Source organism: Budorcas taxicolor, chromosome 16 (assembly GCF_023091745.1).
Source record: "Budorcas taxicolor isolate Tak-1 chromosome 16, Takin1.1, whole genome shotgun sequence".
Classification (NCBI taxonomy): Eukaryota; Metazoa; Chordata; class Mammalia; order Artiodactyla; family Bovidae; genus Budorcas; species Budorcas taxicolor.
Window position 1 is genome coordinate 6715697 of NC_068925.1, and position 23597 is coordinate 6739293.

General features: G+C 37.8%; 1 protein-coding gene across 1 annotated transcript in view; it reads left to right on the forward strand.

Moving 5' to 3' along the window:
* The first annotated feature begins 634 nt into the window (after nucleotides 1–634).
* The window catches only part of C4BPA (complement component 4 binding protein alpha), a 56825-nt gene continuing 33862 nt past the window's right edge, over nucleotides 635–23597 (forward strand). Inside the window, exons 1-4 of the mRNA XM_052654103.1 lie at nucleotides 635–666; nucleotides 10431–10594; nucleotides 11710–11892; nucleotides 12573–12672. Coding sequence (XP_052510063.1) covers nucleotides 635–666; nucleotides 10431–10594; nucleotides 11710–11892; nucleotides 12573–12672 — 479 coding nt within the window. The remainder of the gene's footprint in view (nucleotides 667–10430; nucleotides 10595–11709; nucleotides 11893–12572; nucleotides 12673–23597) is intronic.

Below are 23597 nucleotides of genomic sequence, written 5' to 3' on the forward strand. Positions count from 1 at the left end.
AAGTACTAATTATGTTCCAAGCAACTCTGCACATTGCCAGGAACTCAGTAAGTGTGTTAAGCTCCTCACCTTCTGTAATTTTTGGAGTGGGTTGGAGACTAGTGCAGGGGAAGGTCAGCCATCCCATGAGCCCCAGGAAAGCCTGTTGGACCTAGAATCTTGGAAAGTGTATCACTTTTGTGGACCTAGTTTGAACCCTGCACTATCCAAAGTTTCCAGGATAGCTGGTTTGCATGTTGTATAACCCTCTTTTGTTTATGGGGAAAATAAAAAAGAATTCTGGCATCAAATTTATATTACCCTTCTACTTAGGGGAAATGGTTGGCAGAGAAGAAAATAAACAATTGCAACATATTATCAAGAAAGGGCTAGTGAAGAAGAAGGAGATTAGATAAACACTACTGCTTTATTTATGCTGTTAATCATTCACTGGGTAATGATTCACTGGGTATAGAGAGTGTCTGCCCATCCATTTCTATCTGGCCGTCCCTGAACAGCCAACCACATGACTGGAAGTGAGGGACTTTTTGGTAGGGTCAACTTCAGGGTATTCTTTTAAACTCTTATCTGGGGAGGAACTAAAGCTATTTCAGATCAAAGCAGTCTTCCTCCTTAAGAAACTACCCAAGGAACAATGATAGAGTCTTCTTCCTCAGCTGTCTGCAGGTCAGTGGATTATTTGGGGTACTTTGGGGGAAAGGCTGGTTGTTTGGCCCTTTAAAGAGAACATGATTATAAGGATAATACAGAGACAAAACTTGGAGTGTTTTCAACAGAAATCTTTTTAGGGATACTGCATTAGGAGACAATGTGACTTGAAAAGTACTTGTAATCCCTACTGAGCCTCGATTTTCTATTATAAGTGGGGGAAGAATAATGCATACTAATAAACTGAAGAGAGAAAGAAGTAAGAAGTTATTCTTATTATTGCACCTAAAAGTTGAGAGTGTTGGTTTATAAATCCTTTACCATCTCACCACATGGGGAAGTTGAGACAGGAGGTAAGCCAGATGTCCCAAAGAGAGACACAGGAGACCAGTTTCCAAAGTCTACATTCTGAAAATTGGTGCAATTTCCTTTAAAGATTTTATGAACCCCTTATCTCCTCCATCACTGACAGCAAAGACCTTTAGATTTACTCGGAAGGAGGATATTGGTCAGTGTCCAGTTAGTATCTGAAGCTAGAGGTCTGAATTGTTCTGATTTCTTTTCTCTCCCTCAGTTTTTGAATCTGGTTGTTGATTAGCTTTCCTTCTTGAAATCACCTTCTCTTTTCACTGGGCAAGACATAGTACTCCTCTGGTTTGAGTTTTAATTCTTCAACCACCCTTCTGTTTGCTGACTCTTGTTCTGTCCCTAAATGTAGTAGTAAAGGAGAATACAAAGTAGAGTGCCCAGAAGGGGAAGAAACATCAAAGCATGTTTATATTAATTTTAGAGATACATTATAATATGGCTCAGAAAGAAGGAGCTGATGAGATTTAAAGAAATTCTAGGAAAGAGAAAACTGTGGAAGCAAGTTCTTTCTGGAGTCTGCAAGGAATGTGATTGAGAGTACAGGTGTGAGCCAGGAGACACTCACTTGAAACTTGAGAAAAAAAGTTATTTTTTTCCAGAGGTATCTGAATTTTTAAAAAGGGAATTTTAAAGAAATAAATTTTAATATTTAATAATTAAATAAATTATAATTAATAAATAAATTAGTTTAAAAAGTAATCTCTAATGAGAGGGGAAATTTGGAGGCTGAGGGTTTTCCCAGAGCCTCTCAAATTGTACTGCTTTGCAAATGCCAATGGTATTTTTCACAAGAGATCCTCAATAGTGACTATAGTTCTTGAGTTGGTTTCATTTCTGTAGGAATTTAAAAGGTGATAGTGAAATATTAGGGCATTTGCTAAGAAAGTCTTAGCTTTTCAGTGGGTAATTCCATAATCCTAGGGTTTGTAGGGAATAGAAGGATAATCTAAGTTTAATGTCATCATTTTAAGGATGAGAAACTGATACTGGGGAGCTGATATAGCTTCTTCAAGATCACAGAAATTGACTGGCATTGCTGGGACTAAAATCAGGTCTCCTCAGCTCATAAGTCGGAGCCTCCATCTCCATACTCTGTGGTTTGCTGAGTCCTGTGCAGGCTCTGCTGCGGGACCACAATGAGTCATGGTGATGAACTGGAAATGCTCCGCTGGCCCAGTGAGTCACCACACACCCTGGGAACCAGCAAGGGGAAATGAATCACTGAATCATCTCTTCAAAATTTACAAAGCACTTCCCACAGATTATTTCATTTGGTCCTCAGTAGGTGTTTAGTCATTCTCACTCTGAGGACAAAATTAATTTGCATTTCATTTGTTTCACATTTATTAGATAACTATTATTATGCCAGTTAATATTAGGTTAGAAACTGGAAGGTTGGATAAACACCTTTTTTGCCTTCAAGGGTCCTACACTCAAGGGGCAAAAGTGAATAGATAGTTACAATACAATGTGGTGTTACAATTAAGATGTCAGCAAGGTAATTAGGGAAGTATAGTAAAGACTGATATTTCTTGGGTGTAGGGGTTGGGTAATTCTTCACCAATGAGGTGGCATTCGATCTGGATAAGTGCATCATGGAGAGGCTGGGAGTTAAGAACGTTCATACACTAAGAGACATCATATGAAAGTGCTTGCAGGTGTTTAGAAAGTTCTAGGATACATTTTGGGAAAGATAAGCACATGTGTGTGGTTGAAGCACAGTGTTTTAAGTGAGCAGAAGTAGAGGGAGAGTTGCGCGACTTATGGGAACCTGGAGAACTGGGAACCGTGGGTGTTTTTAAATTGCTAACAGTTTAGTAATTTATAAATTGCTTCTTAGGAATATAACAGCATCATTGTGAAAGCTGGCTTGCAGTTGTTTGGAGGCTTTTGCTGTGATGTAGGGTGGGTGGTGTAGGGCTTCCCAGGTGGTGCTAGTGGTAAAGAATCCACCTGCCAATGCAGGAGACCTGAGAGACTTGGGTTTGATCCCTGGGTCAGGAAGATCCCCTGGAGGATGGCCTGGCAACCCACTCCAGTATTCTTGCCTGGAGAATCCCATGGATAGAGGAGCGTGGAGGGCTACAGTCCATAGCGTCACAAAGAGTCAGACACGACTGAAGCAACTTAACAATCACACAGGGTGGAGTGAAGGAAACTCTGAGAACATAAACCTTGACCACCACGGTAGTAGGTAGAAGAGAGAATGACAGATTCTTAGTGTTTCTGCAGCCAACGTGACAAGACTTGGTAACTTTGCATATGGAAAGGTGACAAAAGAGAGGAAGCTAGGTTTCGTAGGTTTCTAGTCTGGAAAACCGAGTGGTGATTATTATCTTAGTTGAGACAGAAAGCCAAGGTCAAGGAGTGTTAGAAAGAAGATGGTATGTTTAGTTTTGGATCTGTTAGATTCAAGATATCTGGGAGATACAAATAAAGCAGTTGGAAATACTGAGCTGAACCTTGAGATTTATTACAACAAATATTAAAAACATTTTTTTTTTCTTAAGAAATCTAAGAAGTGGTTGCCAGGGGCTGGGGGATGGGAAAAACAAGGAGAGGTTGGTAAAAGGGTATAAATTTTCAGCTATAAGATGAAGGTTTAAGGATTTAATGTAAAACACAGTGGTAATACTGTAATGTACAACTGAAATTTGCCAAGACAATAGAACTTAAATGTCATTCCTACAAAGAAAAGGTATACTTCTTTGTGGAATCTAAAACAAAACAAAAAACCAAAACCGTCCAAAACAAATTTATAGAAAAAGAGATTAGACTTGTGGTTACCAGAGGTGGAGGGCATGAGTTGGATTGGGGGGGGAGTTGGAAGAATGTGATTAAAAGGTGTGAACTTCTATTTATGAGATAAATAAGTGCTAGGCATGTAATGTACAGTACAACAACCATGATTAACTGCTTCATGATATACTGGGAAGTTGTTGAAGATTCATCATGAGTTCTCACCATTAGGAAAAATTTTGTCTTCTTTTGTTTGTTTTCTATTTATTGTATCTATATGAGAAGATGAATGTTACCTGGACCTATTATGGTAATTATTTCACAATTTGTATAAATCAAATCATCATGCTATATACCTTAAACTTATGCAACGATGTATGTCACTTATTTTTTAATTACACTGTGGGGAAAAGTCAAATATGTGATATAATGGATGTGTTACTTAATTAGAAGGGGAGCAGGGAGAAATACTTTCATAACGTATACCTCTGTCAAATCATCATGATGTACACTTTAAGTATCTTGCAATTTAGTCACCTATGCCTCAATAAAGCTGAAATTTAAAGAAAAGAAATCCAACAGTCAAAAGTGTTAATTTATGTTCAGGACTGCAAGTGAAGAAAGTGTAACAATTTATTTTTGGACTTGCTAAGAAGTTCACAAGGCTTCCCTGGAGCTCAGAGGTTAAAGCATCTGCCCCCAATGCAGGAGATCCAGGTTCGATCCCTGGGTCAGGAAGATCCCCTGGAGAAGGAAATGGCAATCCGCTCCAGTATTCTTGCCTGGAGAATCCCATGGACAGAGAAGCCTAGTAGGTTACAGTCCACAGGGTCGCAAAGAGTCGGACACGACTGAGCGACTTCACCTCACCTCACAAATATTATCTAAGACAAAAAATAATTTTCTAAGATAACCAGTTAGAATTTTAGACTTTCAAAAGTTACAAGTTATGGTCAAGTGTTGGAAACCATCCCTTTGTTAGATATAACATTTGCAGGTCAATTTATGATGTAGGTATCTGCTATTCTGTAATTTCAAGGGAAGAGAAAGTTATTCCTCCTTATTTTGCAGAGATTTTTTTCACAGTCTTTTGTAAAACTCCGGTCATAAGGCTCAGCACAGGAATTTTCTAGTTAGCAACAAGAGTAAAGGAGGCAGGCCGGAAAGGCTCAAAATTGACATGTGGTGAGTAACAGCACAGAGTAAGATTGTTTATTAATAATTGAGTTTATGGCACATATAAGTTTTTGTACCCGCAGGAGACAGTTGGGCCCAGAGGTCTGTGAATGATTCATAGGTGATGGTCATAGAGCGAATGAGTTCCTTCCAAGAAGAGAGTTAAGATGAGGGAAGCAGAAGTCTAGGAGGGACCCCTGGGGGTGCCATTGTTATTGCTATGGGTATGGTCCTGGGTCTCACTTCCCAGGTGACTCTAGGGGTAAAGAAACCACCAGCCAATGCAGGAAATAAAAGAGACAAAAGTTCGATCCCTGGGTGGGGAAGATCCCCTGGAGAAGGAAATGCCAACACACTCCAGTATTCTTGGCTGGAGAATCCCATGGACACAGAAGCCTGGTGGGCTATGGTCCACAGTGTTGCAGAGTCGGGCAGGACTGAAGCGACTTAGCATGCAGCATGCACTGGGCCTCACTATTACCATGGGCCACAGTGGAAACCTGCCTAAGACTTCTGACCCAAGTCCAGAGTGTTTTCCTCTTTATCAGGGCTTAGCTAAAGTCTCCTGGAATTGTAGCCATTATGATTTTATGTCATTTTCATGATGATGTTTTGACTCTAGGAGTTCTGGTTCTGTTAGAATCACATTCCAACACAAATGATGTTATCCTCTTCCTTAACATTTCTCATGGATATTTACTATGTGCTGTCCATGCACCAAACCAAACCCTCTCAGCAATTTTGGGAGACATGTATAGTTATTTTCAGTTTATAAATATGGAAATTGAGAGCTTAGAGAGCTGTCTCTCTTGCCCATGGGCACACAGTTTCTGTGTGGGGGAACCAGGACTGAATCCACATGGCCTAGGTCTGATTCCAGCGTTCATATCCCAGGGTCTGGCCACATGGTGTCCTGCTGTGTCACAGTCCCCAGCCCTGTGTCTGTGGCCATGCCATTAATCTCACCACAGTATGGGATCTGTACGTGTGTGGCTGCCTTTTAGCTCTGTCATAGACTGTGGTGTTTATTTATTCTTTCGTTCACTACTATCCTATGTTTTATAGTTGATGTTATGGTAACTTTGGGTTAAGGATGGGGAACAGCCTAGAGTAAAATCACTAGGATCTGTTCTCATTAAGATAGCAGATGTGCCTTGTTTTAAAATCAGCTAAAATCTGACCTTGACAAAGCAAGCAGTGTAACAGTAGACATGGAATGGTATTATTTTTCTTGAAAACATACTTTTAGCACTAGGTACACTTGAAAGTAAATTCAACAAACATTTTTTGAGCACTTTGAGTGAGGTATACAGGGCTAGGTATCTTGGAGGAAAAAGATGACTAACAGCCCACCTTCTGACTTCAAGGAACTTGTGGTCCAATAGGGAAGACAGACCTCAGCTGTCAGTTAAGCTGAGTCAGAATCAGAATTATAAACACTCAGTTGTAACTGGAAGCTGGAGACTGGTCTGGACCACAGGAGGGGACCCTGGAGAAGGGACCGCTGAAATGAGTAGGAACGAAAGAGGAAATGATGAGAGGGAAGATGACATGGGCAGGCATAGAAGGTAAGAACATGTTTAGAAATGTCAGGGATCTGGGTTGTCCAGATCAGCTGGTTTATGACTAAAAAGTTAGTCATCAGAAACCAGTTTGATGAATGCCCATTCCTGAAGGATCAGTTCACTGAAATCAATTTGCTGAACTTATCACATTATCAGTTTAGTTAATATCATTCTAAGAAGTATTCATTTTGAATGTATTCAATGGTTATAAATATTTTTTTTGAACACAACTAATGAATATTATCTTTGAAATAATATTTTAAGTATTGCTCAATTTCCTGAAACTAAGGATTCAATCTATGGCTGTATCTTTATAAATATACTCACAAATATTTTTCTGATTATGTTATGTGTGTACATTTTTCTTGTGAATATTGTAACAACTACAGCAATTCATGTGGGAAAAATTTTACTCTATACTCTTATCCTCTTGATTACAGTCAAATTCTATTTTGCCAACACATTGATATTCTTAAATCTCTTTAATTTCACTGAAATTCAATAAACATGACACATTTACTGACATCAAAAATGAAAGAAACTGATTCTTATGGTTTTTAAAGTTTATAACAGCTTTAATTGGGTGGGAGAAATTTGTGATATTTTGTAAAATTTGCAGATGATTTAGGGGACTGTTTTTCATCATGTTGAAAGGTTGGTGTTGAATCACGCCATTGGGATTCTTGGCCCCCGGAGGCAAAGAATTTAATCCAGGGCCAGAGATGAGGCTTGATCGCTCAGAGCTTTTGTGTGATTGGGGCCATGGATACTGCTGAAGCCTCAATTGCCTCACTTTGAGAGACGTTAACTGATTCCCCATGGTGGACAACTATCTTAATTACAATAATTCTTATTGTTTTGTTTTTACTGTTTGCTCCCTGCATCTGTAATTGCATAACTGGATTTGTTTCTAGCCGCATGAAAACTTTTAAGTTACAAATGGTTGCTCAAACTCTTGCTACTGCTGCAACTTCCTCCAACTACTATTTGGGGCCCCTAGATCAGATATCCTCAATGTGACGATTAGGAGAATATGTTGCCTCGCCAATTTAGGGACAACGCCCCTTCTCAGCTCGGAAGCAGTTATGGAACGAAAACGATGCCCCTTTCTCCTAGGCAACATAATTCTCCTAAAAGAAAAGGGGGGAATGAGAGGGTAACAGGCAGGAAGGCCAGGGGTCTCCAAACGGAGGAAATAGCCTTCAAGTGTCAGACATTTTTCTCTCTCTTAAGTGGCAGGAGGAAACAAACTAGCAATATTTTTTCCTTTACTATACAAATTTAAAAGGAGGTTTCTCTTAAAATTCTGTGTTGCCATAGTGACACCTGGTTTCACCGGAAGTTTACCAATGCCTTTTTCTTATGGAAATGTTTCTCTTAAGCTATGCTAATATACTATACATTTACCCAAACTCTGTCTTCAAGTCGGTTCCGCCTTTTGGCTCAGAACCTATTTGACAAACCAGTAAGTTATACTCAGATATTGTTCCTCTAATCTATGTAAATGAAACTATTTGTTTGGTGATCTGCCCTTCTTCAAGATTCAAGTTAATCATTTCACAGCCCAAGATGAACCATTTGGTGCCAAGATTATCACAGAATGCATCTTACGGGTGAGGGGTCTGGTGCCATTCTTAGTTTTAAGACATTCCTTTTTTTCATTAACAGACTGCTAGTGACTATATAACATCTAGCTGAAGACTAGCAGGGGGGTACTCTTTCTGCCTGCTTGTGATGCCTATGTCAGAAGCTTTCTCTATCTCCTTTAAACTTTAATAAAACTTTATTACACAAAAGCTCTGAGCGATCAAGCCTCGTCTCTGGCCCCGGATTGAATTCTTCTCCTCTGGGGGTCATCATTCAACAACATTTCAGTGTGGAGCCTGCTGTACCCGCAACTGTCTCCAGTCTCATCAGATTGCTAGGAGTAGAGACTAGAGATCAGAAGGGAGGTATTAAGAAAACAGGGAAGGGAAAACAAGAAAAACAGGGGCTCAGAATTCTGGTCCTGACTCTTCAACTTTTACAGTACAAATTCTGCAAGCACATTTTAAATAACTAAAGATATTTGATAAATTCTTCAACAGGTGTTTTTTTTTTTTGCAGAATTTTCCTAGTGGCCAAGTCCAGACTCATGGGGTAGGGGTGGAGTTACCCACAGCTGATAGCAGGTGGGAGGCCTGAGTGTCAGAACTGAGTTTTGCAAAGGTAAGATTAGACGAGTCTTTGCTCAGTGAAGAAGTTGGAGCCCTCCGTGTTGTGTGAAGGGCCACTATGAACTTTTTTCCCCTAAATGTGGGACAGAAACATCTTTGAGGCAAATATTGAGGGGACCTCTTTTACCTAAATGGATATGCAATTAATATGAATTATGGACACATGGGGAGAGTAGAATCCTGTGGATCTAACAAGTATCAGAATAAAAGATGAAATTCAGTATTTCATTGGAGCTTAACTTCATGTGTTCCTTTGAAGACAAAGACTAATTCTAATGTAAATTTAAGATACACTGTTTTTTTTGTTTTTTTTTTTTCCCTAGTGGAAACAGGAGTATGGTGAAGAGAAAATGTTCTTCACGATTTAGCTTTAAATAAATCTTTAAATAATCTAATTAAATAATGAAAGTACATTTGTCACATATATTTTTATTTATATACCTATATGTAAGTGATAGTGATTTCGCTCAGTCGTGTCCGACTCTTTGCGACCCCATGGACAGTAGCCTGCACCAGGCTCCTCCATCCATGGGATATTCTAGGCAAGAGTACTGGAGTGGGTTGCCATTTCCTTCTCCAGGGAATCTTCCCAACCCAGGGATCGAACCCAGGTCTCCTGCGTTGTAGACAGACACTTTACCGTCTGAGCCACCTATACACACACACACACACACACACACACACATCTATGTTGTTATTGTTTAGTTGTTAAGTCATGTCCAATTCTTTGCGACGCCATGGACTGTAGCCTGCCAGGCTTCTCTACCCATGGGATTTTCCAGGCAAGAATACTGGAGTGGGTTACCATTTCCTTCTCCAGGGGATCTTCCTGACCCAGAGATGGAACCTGTGTCTCCTGCTTGTCATGTGGATTCTTTACCGCTGAGCCACCTGGAAAGCCCCTACATATATCTATAGATAAAACCATCTTTTCCCTCTAAAACTGCAAATTGCTTGGTTTATTGTTTCAGTTGATAGTTGTCATGAGGAACTGCATTATACATGATGATCCAACTCTTTTTTCTCTATCTTATAATCTTCCTGCTTTTTGCTTTGTTTTAAGTTTATTTCATTTTCTCTAACTCCTTTGCCATTTCCTTGGTCTGATCATCTCTGTGGCTCACCCGGCCAACTACAATAGCTTTCTTAATCAATCTCCTTGTTTCTCCTCTGTTCACTTCAATCTATCATGTATAGTTAATACGTCCACTCTAGTGATATTAAGGTACAATGATGTATCACTCTAAGGACATATTAAAAACAAACACACCTAAAACAAAACCAAATCAAAACAAAACTGAGAAACAATGGCTCTTTACTCTCTAAAGAGTAGTGTCCATAAATTCCTAACCTTGGCTCTTATGTCCCATTGAGACATAAGCTGAATGTGAGCTGCCTCCACCATCTGCAACACCTTACTTTCCAGCCAAACTGTAGTGCTATGTATTGTTCCCCTGTATGCCCTGCCTACATTGTCTAACTTTTGCAGAATACCTAACTCAGATTAAGCTACCTCCCATCTCTCCATTTGGAATGAATCTCTTTCACGAGCAGAGTGCTTCTTCAGAGGCTAACACCTACTGTTTTGTGTTGCAACATTTGTGCACCTGTCTTTTCTTCCAACTCTAGGCTGTAATTTCTTCAAAACATGGATCCCATAGCATGATCCTAGTGCTTTATGACAAGTAGGAATTCAATGATTGTTTTTTAAATTGAGTTCTTTCAGCAGAAAAGTGTCAATGAAGCATCAGAGAGTTCCAGTTATGATCCTTCATAGCAAGGGGACAATGGCATCCTGGCCCTTCTCTAGGCTGTGGAGTATCTCTGATCCAATTCTGTTCCAAGTAACCTTGGTTGCTACTCTGTTGGCTACTGTTCTTGGTGAGTAATAGGGAGAGAAGTTCAAATTGTCAGCAAAGTTTCACGATCATTTGCTCCTTCCCTTTCAAGACTAACAAAGAGCTGATTAAGCTTTTAGCAGAAATTCAGCTTTAGCAACAAAGGGTTTATTTGGCGAAATTGGGAATTTATGTGGAATTTGGAACTTAAGGGGATTTGGAATAATTTGGAAGGTAGGGGTCATTTGCTTTACACATAGTCAATTTTATAGACATTTCCTCCTAGAATTTCTTCTTCAGGGATTTCCAAAACAATCTCTCCCAACCATGACTTGAAACAAATCTGTATTGTCTATCAGCCTGACCAAACAATCTTCACTGCCTGTGGGTTTATCCAGAATGGACAGGAAAAGTGTAAACTTCTAGTGTGGCTCCTAAAAGATAAATCAGCCCTACATTTTGTTCTTGCAAGTAAAGCAGGATTAAGATTGTTATGCTTCAAGGGCTCCATGTTTCTTCCTTCAGACCACACAAAATTCAAAGGGTGCAAAAAGGACAAATTAGAAATGTTATAGTCATCCTTCTCCTAGCCACCGAGTTTCTGTTCTCTGAAACAACCAATGTTATGCAATGTTCAGTTCAGTTCAGTTCAGTCGCTCAGTCGTGTCCGACTCTTTGCGACCCCATGAATTGCAGCATGCCAGGCCTCCCTGTCCATCACCAACTCCCGGAATTCACCCAAACTCATGTAATGTTACTATCAATTAAATGGTAAGTTTCTGTTATTATTAATGAAATGATATACTTCTGTTGAAGAAAACTGTTGGACTTCTGGATTTGCATGGATGCATATGAGTCAGCAGATATGGGCAATCTGATAGGCTGATGAAATCTTGTCTGCCATCCTTTTAAGATAAATCATTTATAGGAGAAAAGAAATGAAAAATTTATGCCTTTTATCTTTATCATTGTCATTAATCAACAAACATGTATTACTAATTACTCTCTGGATTCATTGAACAGTGGGGATAATAGGAGTTATTATTTTTCTTGATTAGAGGAGAAAAGAATGGTTCCTGCCCTAAAGTAATGCTACTGAAACTTTAGGATGCTGTGTCTCAAGCTCTAACTTGAGTGTTTTGTCATTTTGGTATTCAGGAAGTTGTGGTATTCCACCCTATTTAGACTTTGCTTATCCAATAAATGAGTTGAATGAGACAACGTTTGAAACTGGAACTACTCTGAGATACAAATGTCGTCCTGGCTACGGGATAAGTTCAAAAAGTTACTTTCTTAACTGTAAGGCAACAGGCGATTGGAATTACAAAGAGTTTTGTGTCAGTAAGTATGAGCATTCATTTCTCTTATTTGTGCTTTGTCCTTCTTCGCAAAGTGGCCTCAGGAACTAAGCTTTAGAAATGCAAATGAATATCTCTGATCACTAAGGAACAATCCAGTTGGTCAGTTACTGATTTCAATGTACACATGTGTGCCACTTTTGGAAAAAAACAAACAAATGAATAAAGCAAACAAATTAGGAGCCACCTAGTTGCACTGAAAAATAAATCTATCATTTACAATCTATTCATTAAGTACTTTTTTCAGAAGTGAACTGCAAATTCATTTTAATATACTGAAAACTAGATTCATTGTATAAAATTATGAAAATTATGTGTCTAGAAAATGCCAATACAAAAGAAAACTCATCCCAAATACTGTGTTTGGAAGAAGATGCTGTTATTCACTCTTAATTGAGAATAAATTCTGTGATTTTTTCTAGTAGTATGGATATACACAAAAGTTCTATACTTTTGTTACCTTTTGTGACCAAGGACATGTATTTTGAGTGGCTTAAGTTCCAAGTACACACTGGAGATGTAGAATAGAGCTTAGTTCCCTGGTCAGTATGTTAAATTCTGGACCATAGACTTCATTACCACAATGATCCATCAGCTCTCTTTTCTAATGCCATATCCTTGAGTACATGGAATCACTAATTATCATTTTAATTTTTCTCGCAGAAAAACGATGTGGAAACCCAGGAGAATTACTTAATGGGCAAGTGATAGTTAAGACAGATTACTCTTTTGGATCAGAAATAGAATTCAGCTGTTCAGAAGGGTGAGTGTGAGGCAATTTAGAGATACTTTTCTTTTAAATTAAAATTTTAAAATAGCTAATGTATAATATAATATATATTTCAAAACCAAACATGATATAAAAGGTATCCACTGAGAATTTTCACTTTCATTCTATTGCCATCACCATATTCCTTTCCATCTTTAAACAGGGATAAACTTATATTTGCATCTCATGTATTTTTCTAGTGTTTACTTTTACAAATACAAGTTAAGAAATTAGTATGTATTCTTATTTGACAACTTTCCAATAGGAAAATTAGTCTTAAATCTCTTAAATCTTGCTTTATATTTTATTTATCAATATAAACAGAAGATGTCTCTGTGTTTGTGCATAGACAGGTTTCTCATTAATTCCCTTTTATACCTGCACAGGATTTTAATGTGTGATGTAGTGTGGGCTGATAATCTCTTTGATGAATCCATGAATTTTCCAATCTTTTTCTGTTCTGAACTATGCACTAATGCATTACCTTGTATATATAAATTATATCTGTAGGATATATAAATTTCCATGGTAGGAATCCTGGGTCAAAGAGTACATGTATTTGAAAATTTGAAAACTATTTCCAAATTGCTGTCTGTAAGAGTTACATGGTTTTGCAGAGTATACAAATGTCTATCTCACCATAAATTTTCCAACTAAGTTTGCTGTCAAAGCTTCAATGCTTGTAAAAATGTTGAAAAATTTCTAATTTAAGAGGTAAAAATGAAATCTTACTATAGTTTAAATGTATATTTCTCTTATTCTGAGTAAAATTCAGCATGTTTTAATAAGAGATGTTTGTATTTACTCAATATTTGTGAATTATTTGGTATATCCTTTGCCTATTTTTACTATTAACTAGTTGGGCATTTTATTCTTAATTTTTAAGGTATATGGACATACATATTCACATGGATTTGTGTCTGTTAGGGTTCACACCTTGTTTCAGATGTGAGCTGCAACTTTGCCTTCAAAGTTTTTCTTTAGACTTGGCTTTGGTGCATGAACACATGTGTGCTAAGTTGCTTCAGTCATGTTTGACTCTTTTTGACACTATGCACTGTAGCCCACCAGGTTCTTCTGTCCATGGGATTCTCCAGGCAAGAATACTGAGTGGATCTCCTCTTCCAGGGAATCTTCCTGACCCAGGGATTGAACCCACGTCTTTTGTATCTCGTGCACTGCAGGCAAACTGTTTACCCACTGAGCCACCTGGGAAGCATATATGTTGTCAAATTTATCAGTCTTCCTTTTAAAATGGCGTCTGAATTTAAGTCTTAATTTAAAAGGCCTTCCCAAATACAAGGTTTTGAACTATTTGCCTAGCTTTCTTCTACACTTTTATGTTTTCATATTTTTTAATGTTAAAAGCTTTGATCCGTTTGGAGTCAATATATACTATACAGTATGAGGTACATATCCCAGTCTATATTTTTCCATATGACTTTCCTGTTATCTCAACACCATTTATTAAAAAGTCCATCTTCAACTTACTGATTTGAGATTGTTTTTGGATACTATATGGAATTCTCATATATATCTGGGTCTGTTTGTAGACTTTCTATTCAATCATTGTTTTGTCTATATATTTATATACACATTGCACAGTCTTCTACTTACTAATGTTTTATAATATGTTTTAATAGTAATATGGGTAGTCCTATCTAATTACTTTTCTTTTTTAAGATTTTCCTAATAATACTTGTTTATCTTTCTACATAAACTTTAAAGTTAGGCATATTTTAATATCATGTTGGATTAGCTTTTAACTTTATTTTAGGAGAATGGATTTTTTCTTTTTCTTTTTTTTTTTTTTAACGCTGAGTCTCTCTAGACACGAATATGTTATTGTAGGGAAGACAAAACTTTACTTTTACCCTCTTAGGATCTCTGACTGGGCCTGGGAATTAAGTTGACATAACACAGATTAATAGGAGAAAACTATACCAATCTTATTTTTGCATGTACATGGGAGCCTTCACAGGAAAGTGAAGACCTTCAAAATGATTAGACCTATGTGCTATATGTTAATTTTTTTTTTTTTTTTTTTTGCTGGAATATAATTGCTTTCCTATGGCTTCCCTGGTGGCTTAGATGGTAAAAAATCTACTTGTAATGCAATGCGGGAGACCCAGGTTTGATCCTTGGGTCGGGAAGATCCCCTGGAGAAGGAAATGACAACACACTCCAGTGTTCTTGCCTGGAGAATTCCATGGATAAAGGAGCCTGGCAGGCTAATATCCATGGGGTTGCAAAGAGTTGGACATGACTGAGCAACTAATGCATGTGTTAGTTTCTGCTGTACAAAAAGGGAACCAGTTATATGTATACATCTATTGCCTCCTTTTTAGATCTCTCCCTACCATCCCATCCGTCTAGGTTATCCCAGAGCACGGAGCTGAGTCCCCTGTGCTTTACTATAGGTTCCCACTAGCTATCTATTTTACACATGGTAGTGTATATATGTCAAACCTAGTCTCCTGATCATTCCACTCTCCTTTTCCTGCTGTGTTATATGCCCATTCTCTATGTCTGTGTCTCTATTCCTGCCCTGAAACTAGGTTCATCTGTACCTTTTTTCTAGATTCCACATACATGCATTAATATACCATATTCATTTTTTTCTTTCTGACTTACTTCACTCTGTATGACAGATTATAGGTCCATCCACATGGGCCAATTTTGTTCCCTTATATGGTGAATAATATTCCATTGTATATATGTACTACATCTTCTTTATCTATTCATCTGTTAATGGACACTAAGTTGTTTCCATGTCCTGGCTACTGTAAACAGTGCTACAGTGAACATTGGGGTACCTGTGTCTTTTTGAATTATGGTTTTCTCAGGATATATGCCCAGCAGTGGGATTGCTGGGCCATAGGTAGTTCTATGTTTACTTTTTCAAGGAACCTCCACACAGTTCGCCATAGTGGCTGTATCAATTTACATTCCCAGCAACAGTGCAAGAGGGTTCCCATTTCCCCACACCCTCTCCAGCATTTATTGCTTGTAGATTTTTGATGATGTCCACTATCATCAGAGTGAGGTCATACCTCATTGTAATTTTGATTAACATTTCTCTAATAATTAGTGATGTTGAGTATATTTTCGTGTGCCTTTTGGCCATCTGTATGTCTTCCTTGAAGAAATGTTTATTTAGGTCTTCTGCCCATTTTCTTTTGGGTTTTTTCTTTGATATTGAGCTCTGTGGGCTGTTTATATAATTTGAAGATTAATCTTTTGTCTGTTGCTTTGTTTGCAAATATTTTTCTCATTCTAAGGGTTGTCTTTTTGTCTTGTTTATGGTTTCCTTTGCTATGAAAAAGTTTTCTAAGTTTAATTAAATTCCATTTGTTTATTTTTGTTTTTATTTTCATTACTTTAAGGGGTGTGTCCAAAAAGATCTTGCTGTGATTTCTGTCAAAAAAAAAGTGTTTTTCCTGTGTTTTCCTCCAAGAATAAGTGTCCAGTCTTGCAGTAGGTCTTTAATCCATTTTGAGTTTATTTTTGTGTATGGAGTTAGGTAGTGTTCTAATTTCATTCTTTAGCACATATCAATAGCTGTCCAGTTCTCCTAGTACCACTTATTGAAGTTACTGTCTTTACTCCTGTGTATGTTCTTACCTCCTTTACCATAGATTTGGTGACTATATGGGTTTATCTCTGGGCTTTCTATCCTGTTCTGTTGATCTATATTTCTGTTTTTGTGACAATAGTATACTATCTTGATTACTGTAACTTTGTAATATAGTCAGGGAGCCTGAATCTTCCAGCTCTCTTTCTTTTTCAAGATTGCTTTGACTATTCAGGATATTTTGTATTTCCATACAAATTATAAATTTTTTTGTTCTAATTGTGTGAGAAATGCCATTGTTAATTTGATAGGGATTGCATTGAATCTGTAGATTGCTTTGGGTAACATATTCATTTTCATGATATTGATTCTTCTCTATCAAGAACATGGTCTATCTCTCCAACTGTTTGTGTTATCTTTGACTTTTTTCATCAGTGTTTTATAGTTTTCTGAGTATACCCCTTTTGTCCCCTTAGGTAGGTTTATTCCTAGGTATTTTATTCTTTTTTGTTGTAAATGGGATTGTTTCCTTAATTTCTCTTTCTAATCTTTTACTGTTAGTGTATAGGAATGCAAGAGAGTTCTTTGCATTAATATTGTATCCTGAAGCTTTATCAAGTTCATTGGTTAACTCTAGTGTTTTTCTGGTGGCATCTTTAGGTTTTTCTATGTATAGTATCATGTCATCTGCAAACAATGATAACCTGGGTTCCTTTTTTTGTTTTTTCGTTTTTCTTCTCTGGGTTCTTTTTCTAACCTGGACTCCACTTTTTTTTTTTTTTTTTCTTTTTCTTCTCTGATTGCCATGACTAGGACTTCCAAACTATGTTGAACAATAGTGGTGAGAGTGTTTCCAGTTTTTTGCCACTGAGAATGATGTTTGCCATGGGTTTGTCATATATAGCCTTTATTATGTTGAGGTAGATTCCCTCTATGTCCACTTTCTGGAGAGGTTTTTTTTTTTTTTTTTTCCACAAATGGGTGTTGAATTTTGTCAAAAACTTTTTCTGCATCTACTGAGATGACCATACTGTTTACATTCTTCATTTTGTTAATGTAGTGTATCACATAAGTTGATTTGTATGTATAGAAGAATCCTTGTATCCTTGGGATAAATCTCACTTGGCCATGGTTTATGAGCCTTTTTGCATATTATTGGATTCTATTTGCTAATATTTTGTTGAAGATTTTTGAGTCTATTTTTATCAGTGATATTGGTGCACAATCTTTTTTGTGCTATCTTTGTCTGATTTTGATATCAGGGTGATGGTAGCCTCATAGAACCAGTTTGGCAGTGTTCCTCCTTCTGCATTTTTCTGGGGGAGGTTTGAGGTTAGGCATTAGATGCTTTCTAAATATTTGATAAAATTTGCCTGTGAAGCCATCTGATCTTAGAAGATTTTTAATTACAGTTTCTATCTGGTTACTTGTGATTGGTCTGTTTATATTCTCTAATTCCTCCTGGTTCAGTCTTGGAAAATTGTCCTTTTCTTCCAGGTTGTCTATTTTGTTGGCATATAATTGCTTCTAGCAGTCACTTATAGTCCTTTGTATTTCTATGGTATCAATTATAATTTCTCCTTTTTCATTTCTAATGTTATTGATTTGAGTCCTCTCTCTTTTTTTCTTGATGATTCTGGATAAAGGTTTATATATTTTATTTATCTTCTCCAAGAACCAACTTTTAGTTATATTGATTTTTGTTACTGTTTTATTCATTTCTATTTCATTTATTTCTTCTCTGACCTCTTCTTTCCTTTTACTAACTTTGGGGTTTTTGTTGTTGTTGTTGTTGTTCTTTCTTTAGTTTCTTTAGATGTAAGGTTAGATTGCTTATTTGAGACTATTCTTGTTTCTTCAGTTGAGGCTGAATCGCTATAACTTTCCTTTTAGAATTACTTTTGCTGTACCCCATAGGTTTTGAATTGTCCTGTTTTTGTTGTCATTTGTTTCTGCATATAAATTTTTTTTTCCCCTTTGATTTCTTCAATGATCTCTTGGTTATTAAGCAGGGCACTGTTTAGTTTCCATGTGTTTACATTTTAATTTTTTTCCTTGTAATTAATTTCTAATCTCGATCTGTTGTGGTCAGAAAAGATGCTTGATACAATTTCAATTTTCTTAAATGTTTCAAGGCTTGGTTTGTGACCAAAGATGTGATCTATCCTGGAGAATATTCCATGTGCACGTGAGAAGAAATTGTATCTTGCAACTTTCAAGTGAATGTCCTATCAATATCCATCAAATATATCTAGTCTATGATGTCATTTAAAGCTGTATTTCTTTATTTATTTTCTGTCTGGATGATATGCCTGTTGGTGTAAGTGGGGTGTTAATGTCCCCCACTATTATTGTGCTACTATCAATTTTCCCTTTTATGGCAGTTAGCATTTGCCTTATATATTGAGGGGCTCCTATGCTGGGTGCATAAATACTTATAATTGTTACATTTTCTTCTTGGATTGATCCCATGATCAATATGTAGTGTCCTCCCTTATCTCTTGTAACTCTATTTATTTTAAAATCTATTTTGTCTGATATGAGAATTGTTACTCCCACTTTCTTTTTATTTCCATTTGCATGGAATATCTTTTTCCATCCTCTCACTTTATGTCTGTATATGTCCCTAAGTCTGAAGTGGGTTTCTTGTGAAGAGAAGAAGTAAAGTGAAGTCACTCAGTAGTGTCCGACTCTTTGCGACCCCGTGGACTGTAGCCCACCAGGCTCCCCCATCCGTGGAATTCTCCAGGCAAGAACACTGGAGTGGGTTGCAATTTCCTTCTCCAGGGGATCTTCCTGACCCAGGGATCAAACCCAGTCTCTCACATTGCAGGCAGACGCTTTAACCTCTGAGCCACCAGGGAAGCCCTTGGGTTTCTTGTAGGCAGCATATATATGGGTCTTATTTTTGTATTCATTCAGCCAGTATGTGCCTTTTGATTGGAGCACTTAATCCATTTACTTTCAAGGTAATTATTGACCTGTATGTTCCTATTACCATTTTCTTAATTGTTTTTGCTTGTTTTTGTTGTTCTTCCTTTTCTCTTGTGTTTCATACCTAGAGAATTTTTTGTAAAGCTAGTTTGGTGATGCTGAATTCTTTTAGTTTTGCTTTTCTCCACCAAATCTGAATGAGATCCTTGCTGGGTAATCTTGGTTGTAGGTTTTTCCCTTTCATCACTTTATATCCTGCCGTTCCCTTCTGGCTTGAAGAGTTTCTGCTGAAAAATCAGCTGACAACTTTATGGGGATTCCCTTGTATGTTATTTCTTACTTTTCCCTTCCTGCTTTTAACATCTTTTCTTTGAATTTACTTTTTGTTCATTTGACTGATATGTGTTTTTTCTTGGGTTTATCTTATATGAGACTCTCTGTGCTTCATGGACATCAGTGGATATTTACTTTCCCATGGGGAAAGTTTTCAACTATAATCTCTTCAAATATTTTCTCAAACCCTTTCTCTTTCTCTTCTTCTGGACTCCTACAATTTGAATTGTTGGTGCATTTAGTGTCCCAGAAGTCTCTGAGACTGCCCTCAATTCCTTTCTTTCTTTTTTCTTCATTCTGTTCCATGGCAGTTATTTTCACTCTTCTATTTTCCAGCTCACAAATTGATTTTTCTGGTTCTGTTATTGCTATTATTCCTTCTAATGTATTTTTCATTTCATTTATTGTATTGTTCACCACTGTTTGTTCAGTCCTTTAGTTTTTCGAGGTCCTTGTTAAATATTTGTTGTATTTTCTGGATCTACGCCTCCATTCTTTTCCCAAGATTTTGGGACATTTCTACTGTCATTACTTTGAACTCCTTTTCAGATAGGTTGCCTATTTCCTCTTCATTTATTTGGTCTTGTAGGTTTTTAACCTTGTAATATATGTTTTTGTGGTCTATTTTTTTTTTTTTTTTCTGATAGGTGAGGCTGTGTCCCTGTCTTACTTGTTTAGCCTGAGGTTTCCAGCACTGGAGTTGCTGGCAGTTGGGCAGAGCCAGGTTTTGGTGCTGAGATGAGGCCCTCCAGGATAACTCACTCTGATTAATATTCCCTTTGGTCTGAGGTTCTCTGTTAGTCCAGTAGTTTGGATGCAACTCTCTCACTACAGGAGCTCACTCCTGACCTCCATGGCAAAAAGAAAGAAAAAAAAATAATAACAAAGAACAAAAGGTAAAATTAGAAAATTAAAAATATATTAGAAAAAATAAAAACATAAATGAAACAAAAACATAAATGAAACAAAAACATAGGAAAACAGAAGCAAAACAGCAAAAATGAAAAGAGAAGAAAAAGGGTGTGGAAAAAGGCCTTGACTGTAGGGGGGCAGGTCTTAGGAGAGAGTGGGGCTTAGGCAGGTGTGGGGCGTAGGCTCAGGACCAGTCCTGGGAGGTGATGGAGGCAGGAGTTAGGGCTCAGCAGAGCTGGAGGGTACCTCAATGGTCCAAGGTCAGGCAACAGGACCCCAACAGGCTCTCTGGGGTCCAAGTTGGAGGGGGAAACAATGGTTCCATTCCCTTCCAATCCAATCCCTGGAATGTTTCTCCTCATCTCTGCTGAGCCCCTCACTGGATGGTCCTCAGCTGAGTGTGGGAACCCATCTCCTCCCCCAGATGCATCTCAGGAGCACTGGGTCTGCTGGCATCTACTTTTCCTCCCTCCTTCCCTCCCTCACTCTCTTGCCCACAGGAACCCTGCAGCTAGAGGGGGCCTCAGAGGGTGAAGGTTCAGGTCTGAGATCCCAGTAGGCTTCCTAGGGTTTGGGTGGGCAGGGGAAATGCTGGCTGTGTTGACTTTTGATCCTGTGATTCCCCCAAGGTCTCTCCACATCCCCACTGTGGGTGGCCCTCTCCCAGCTTGGGAATCCCTTTTCTCCCCCCAGCTGTGCCTCAGGGGTGCCAGTTCCTCCCGCTTCCACTTCTCCTCCCCCTTCCCTTCCCCCCACATCCTACCTGGTAACACAGGAGTTCCTCCCATCCTTACGTGTCTGAGGTCCACCACCAGTGCCTGGTAGATGCCCTAGCTGTGAGGAGATGTGAACTCCATGTCCTCCTACTCTGCCACATTTACCCCACCCTTTATATATTAGATTGAGCAAAGAATATTATTTGTGGATCACCTGGAGAAAGAAATGGTAACCCACTCCAGTATTCCTGCCTGGAAAATCCCATGGACAGAGGAGCCTGGTGGGCTACTGTCCACGGGGTCACAAAGAGTTGGACACAACTTAGTGACTAAACAGCAATGACAGCAATGAAAATATATATGGTATAAACGTTATTTTTAACATGATCTTTTAGTACAGATTTCTCTTGGCCTCAATACTCTTATTTTAGGTGATAAAAATGTTCTTTCCTCCTGGTATAGAAAAGTCATCTTTCACATGGGAATTTGGTCTGCTTTCTTGAAGAAAAGGGGAGGTCAGAAGTTTCTTGCATCTGCTAATTTTTGGGTAACTTTAGCTGAAAATAATACTGATGCCAAAATGGTCTGTTTTGGGGTGCTATACCCTATTCATTTTAGTGTTTTTCTCTTGTTTCTCTAAAAGTGTTTCAATGTTTTCTTTCTGCATTTCTTGAAGTGATTAAACCTAGGTATTTTAGTTTTGCTATTTTATTTATTTATTTTTAATTTTTTACTTATTTTGTTTAATTTTTGGCTGTGGTGGATCTTTGTTACTGCAAGGGGTTTAGTCTAGTGGCAAGTGGTGCTACTCTCTAATTGTGGTTCTCTGGCTTCTCATTGTGGTGGCTTCTCTTGTTGCAGAGCACAGGGTGTGTGGGCTTTGATATTTGTGATGCATGGGCTCAGTAGTTGTGGCCCCTGGGCTCTAGAGTACAGGCTCAATTGTGGTGTACAGGCTTAGTTGCTCTGCAGTATGTGGAATCTTCCTGGACCAGGGATCAAACTCATATCTCCTGCATTAGCAGGTGGATTCTTTACCACTGAGCCACCAAGGAAGCCCCTATTTTTGCTACTTTAAATGGATCATTTCTTCCATTAAATACTGTAACATTATATGTGTATTTATACATAAATATGCTTGATTTCTGCATGTAAACTTGATACCTAAACTAACTTTCTAAATTATTTTATTATTTATATTAGTTTTTCAGTTTAATTCTCTTGGGATTACCCAGTTTGCAATCATATCCTCTGCAAAGAATGATTATTTCCATTTTCATACTTTTTTTAATTGTATTTTTTTTGCTCTATATCAGTTATATTAGTTAGAACTAACTCAGGTATATATATATATATGGATTTGATATAGGAATCTGTCTTGATAACAGTCTGACAGCTGGCAAAAATGTACAGGTGACTGTTTCTTCTATGTTTGCTACTGTGACCTGAGGTCAGCAGGGCAGGCAGTCACAAAAGGAATGTGGATTTGAAGTGGGAGATGCAAAACCAAAAGAGGAACCACATGGCTGAGTGGAGTATAGAGTGGAAGTCATAGTATGCACTAGAGTATACCCATGAGTATAGACTGGGATTCATATTGTTCTTTCATTACCTCTTAGCCTTTGACTTCAAAGATGAGAATGTCTTGTAGAAGTGGTTGCCCTTCTCTACAGTGCTAATGTACTTGGATCAGAAGTTGGACTATGTGAAGGAGGTCATCCTCCAGGAGCTGGATTTGCTGTAATTCTGGCTGTGTGTTATGGCACCCAGGTGATGGAGCAAAGAAGCAAAAATACGTGTTAACTGTAGGCACATCTTATGCTGTGATTTGATCTTTTAAGCATATACAGAACTTGGCTATTAATTCACTCACAGAGCACAATAACTTGGCATTTTGCATGAATGAAAATCCTGGAAAAATTTCTCCTTAGGTTAAGTTGATGCAGTTCAAATCTATCAGGGTCCACCCCTTGTCAAAATTGGCATTTATATGCACTTGTTTTAACCATATTTAGTTTAACTTCCAGATCAAGGCAATAGCAAAATTATGCTTCCAACTTACATAATGCAACTATCTCTTATACAACTGAAAACATGCTAACTTCCTCTCCCAAAGACCATCCTCTTTAAGCAAAATCATACTTCTCCTTTGATATCCTGTAATTTAAATACTGAGCTATATAAGATAAACTACTATTAATATGTCTCGTTTAGATGGTAGAGGGATGGAAAAAGAAAAGAGAAAAATTTAATTTAGACCAAATTTATTAACATGTAAAGAAGAAAGAAATATTTATAACTACTATGGTTCTTATTTCTACAATGATCACGTGATTGTAGTTGGTGCTTGTAACTACTTGCTTCTATTATCCTTTCCATATTCTCTTTGTCCTCAGAAAACACTTCATCTGATCCTGAATCCTTGCCTAGGGGATCACCTGAACATTTAT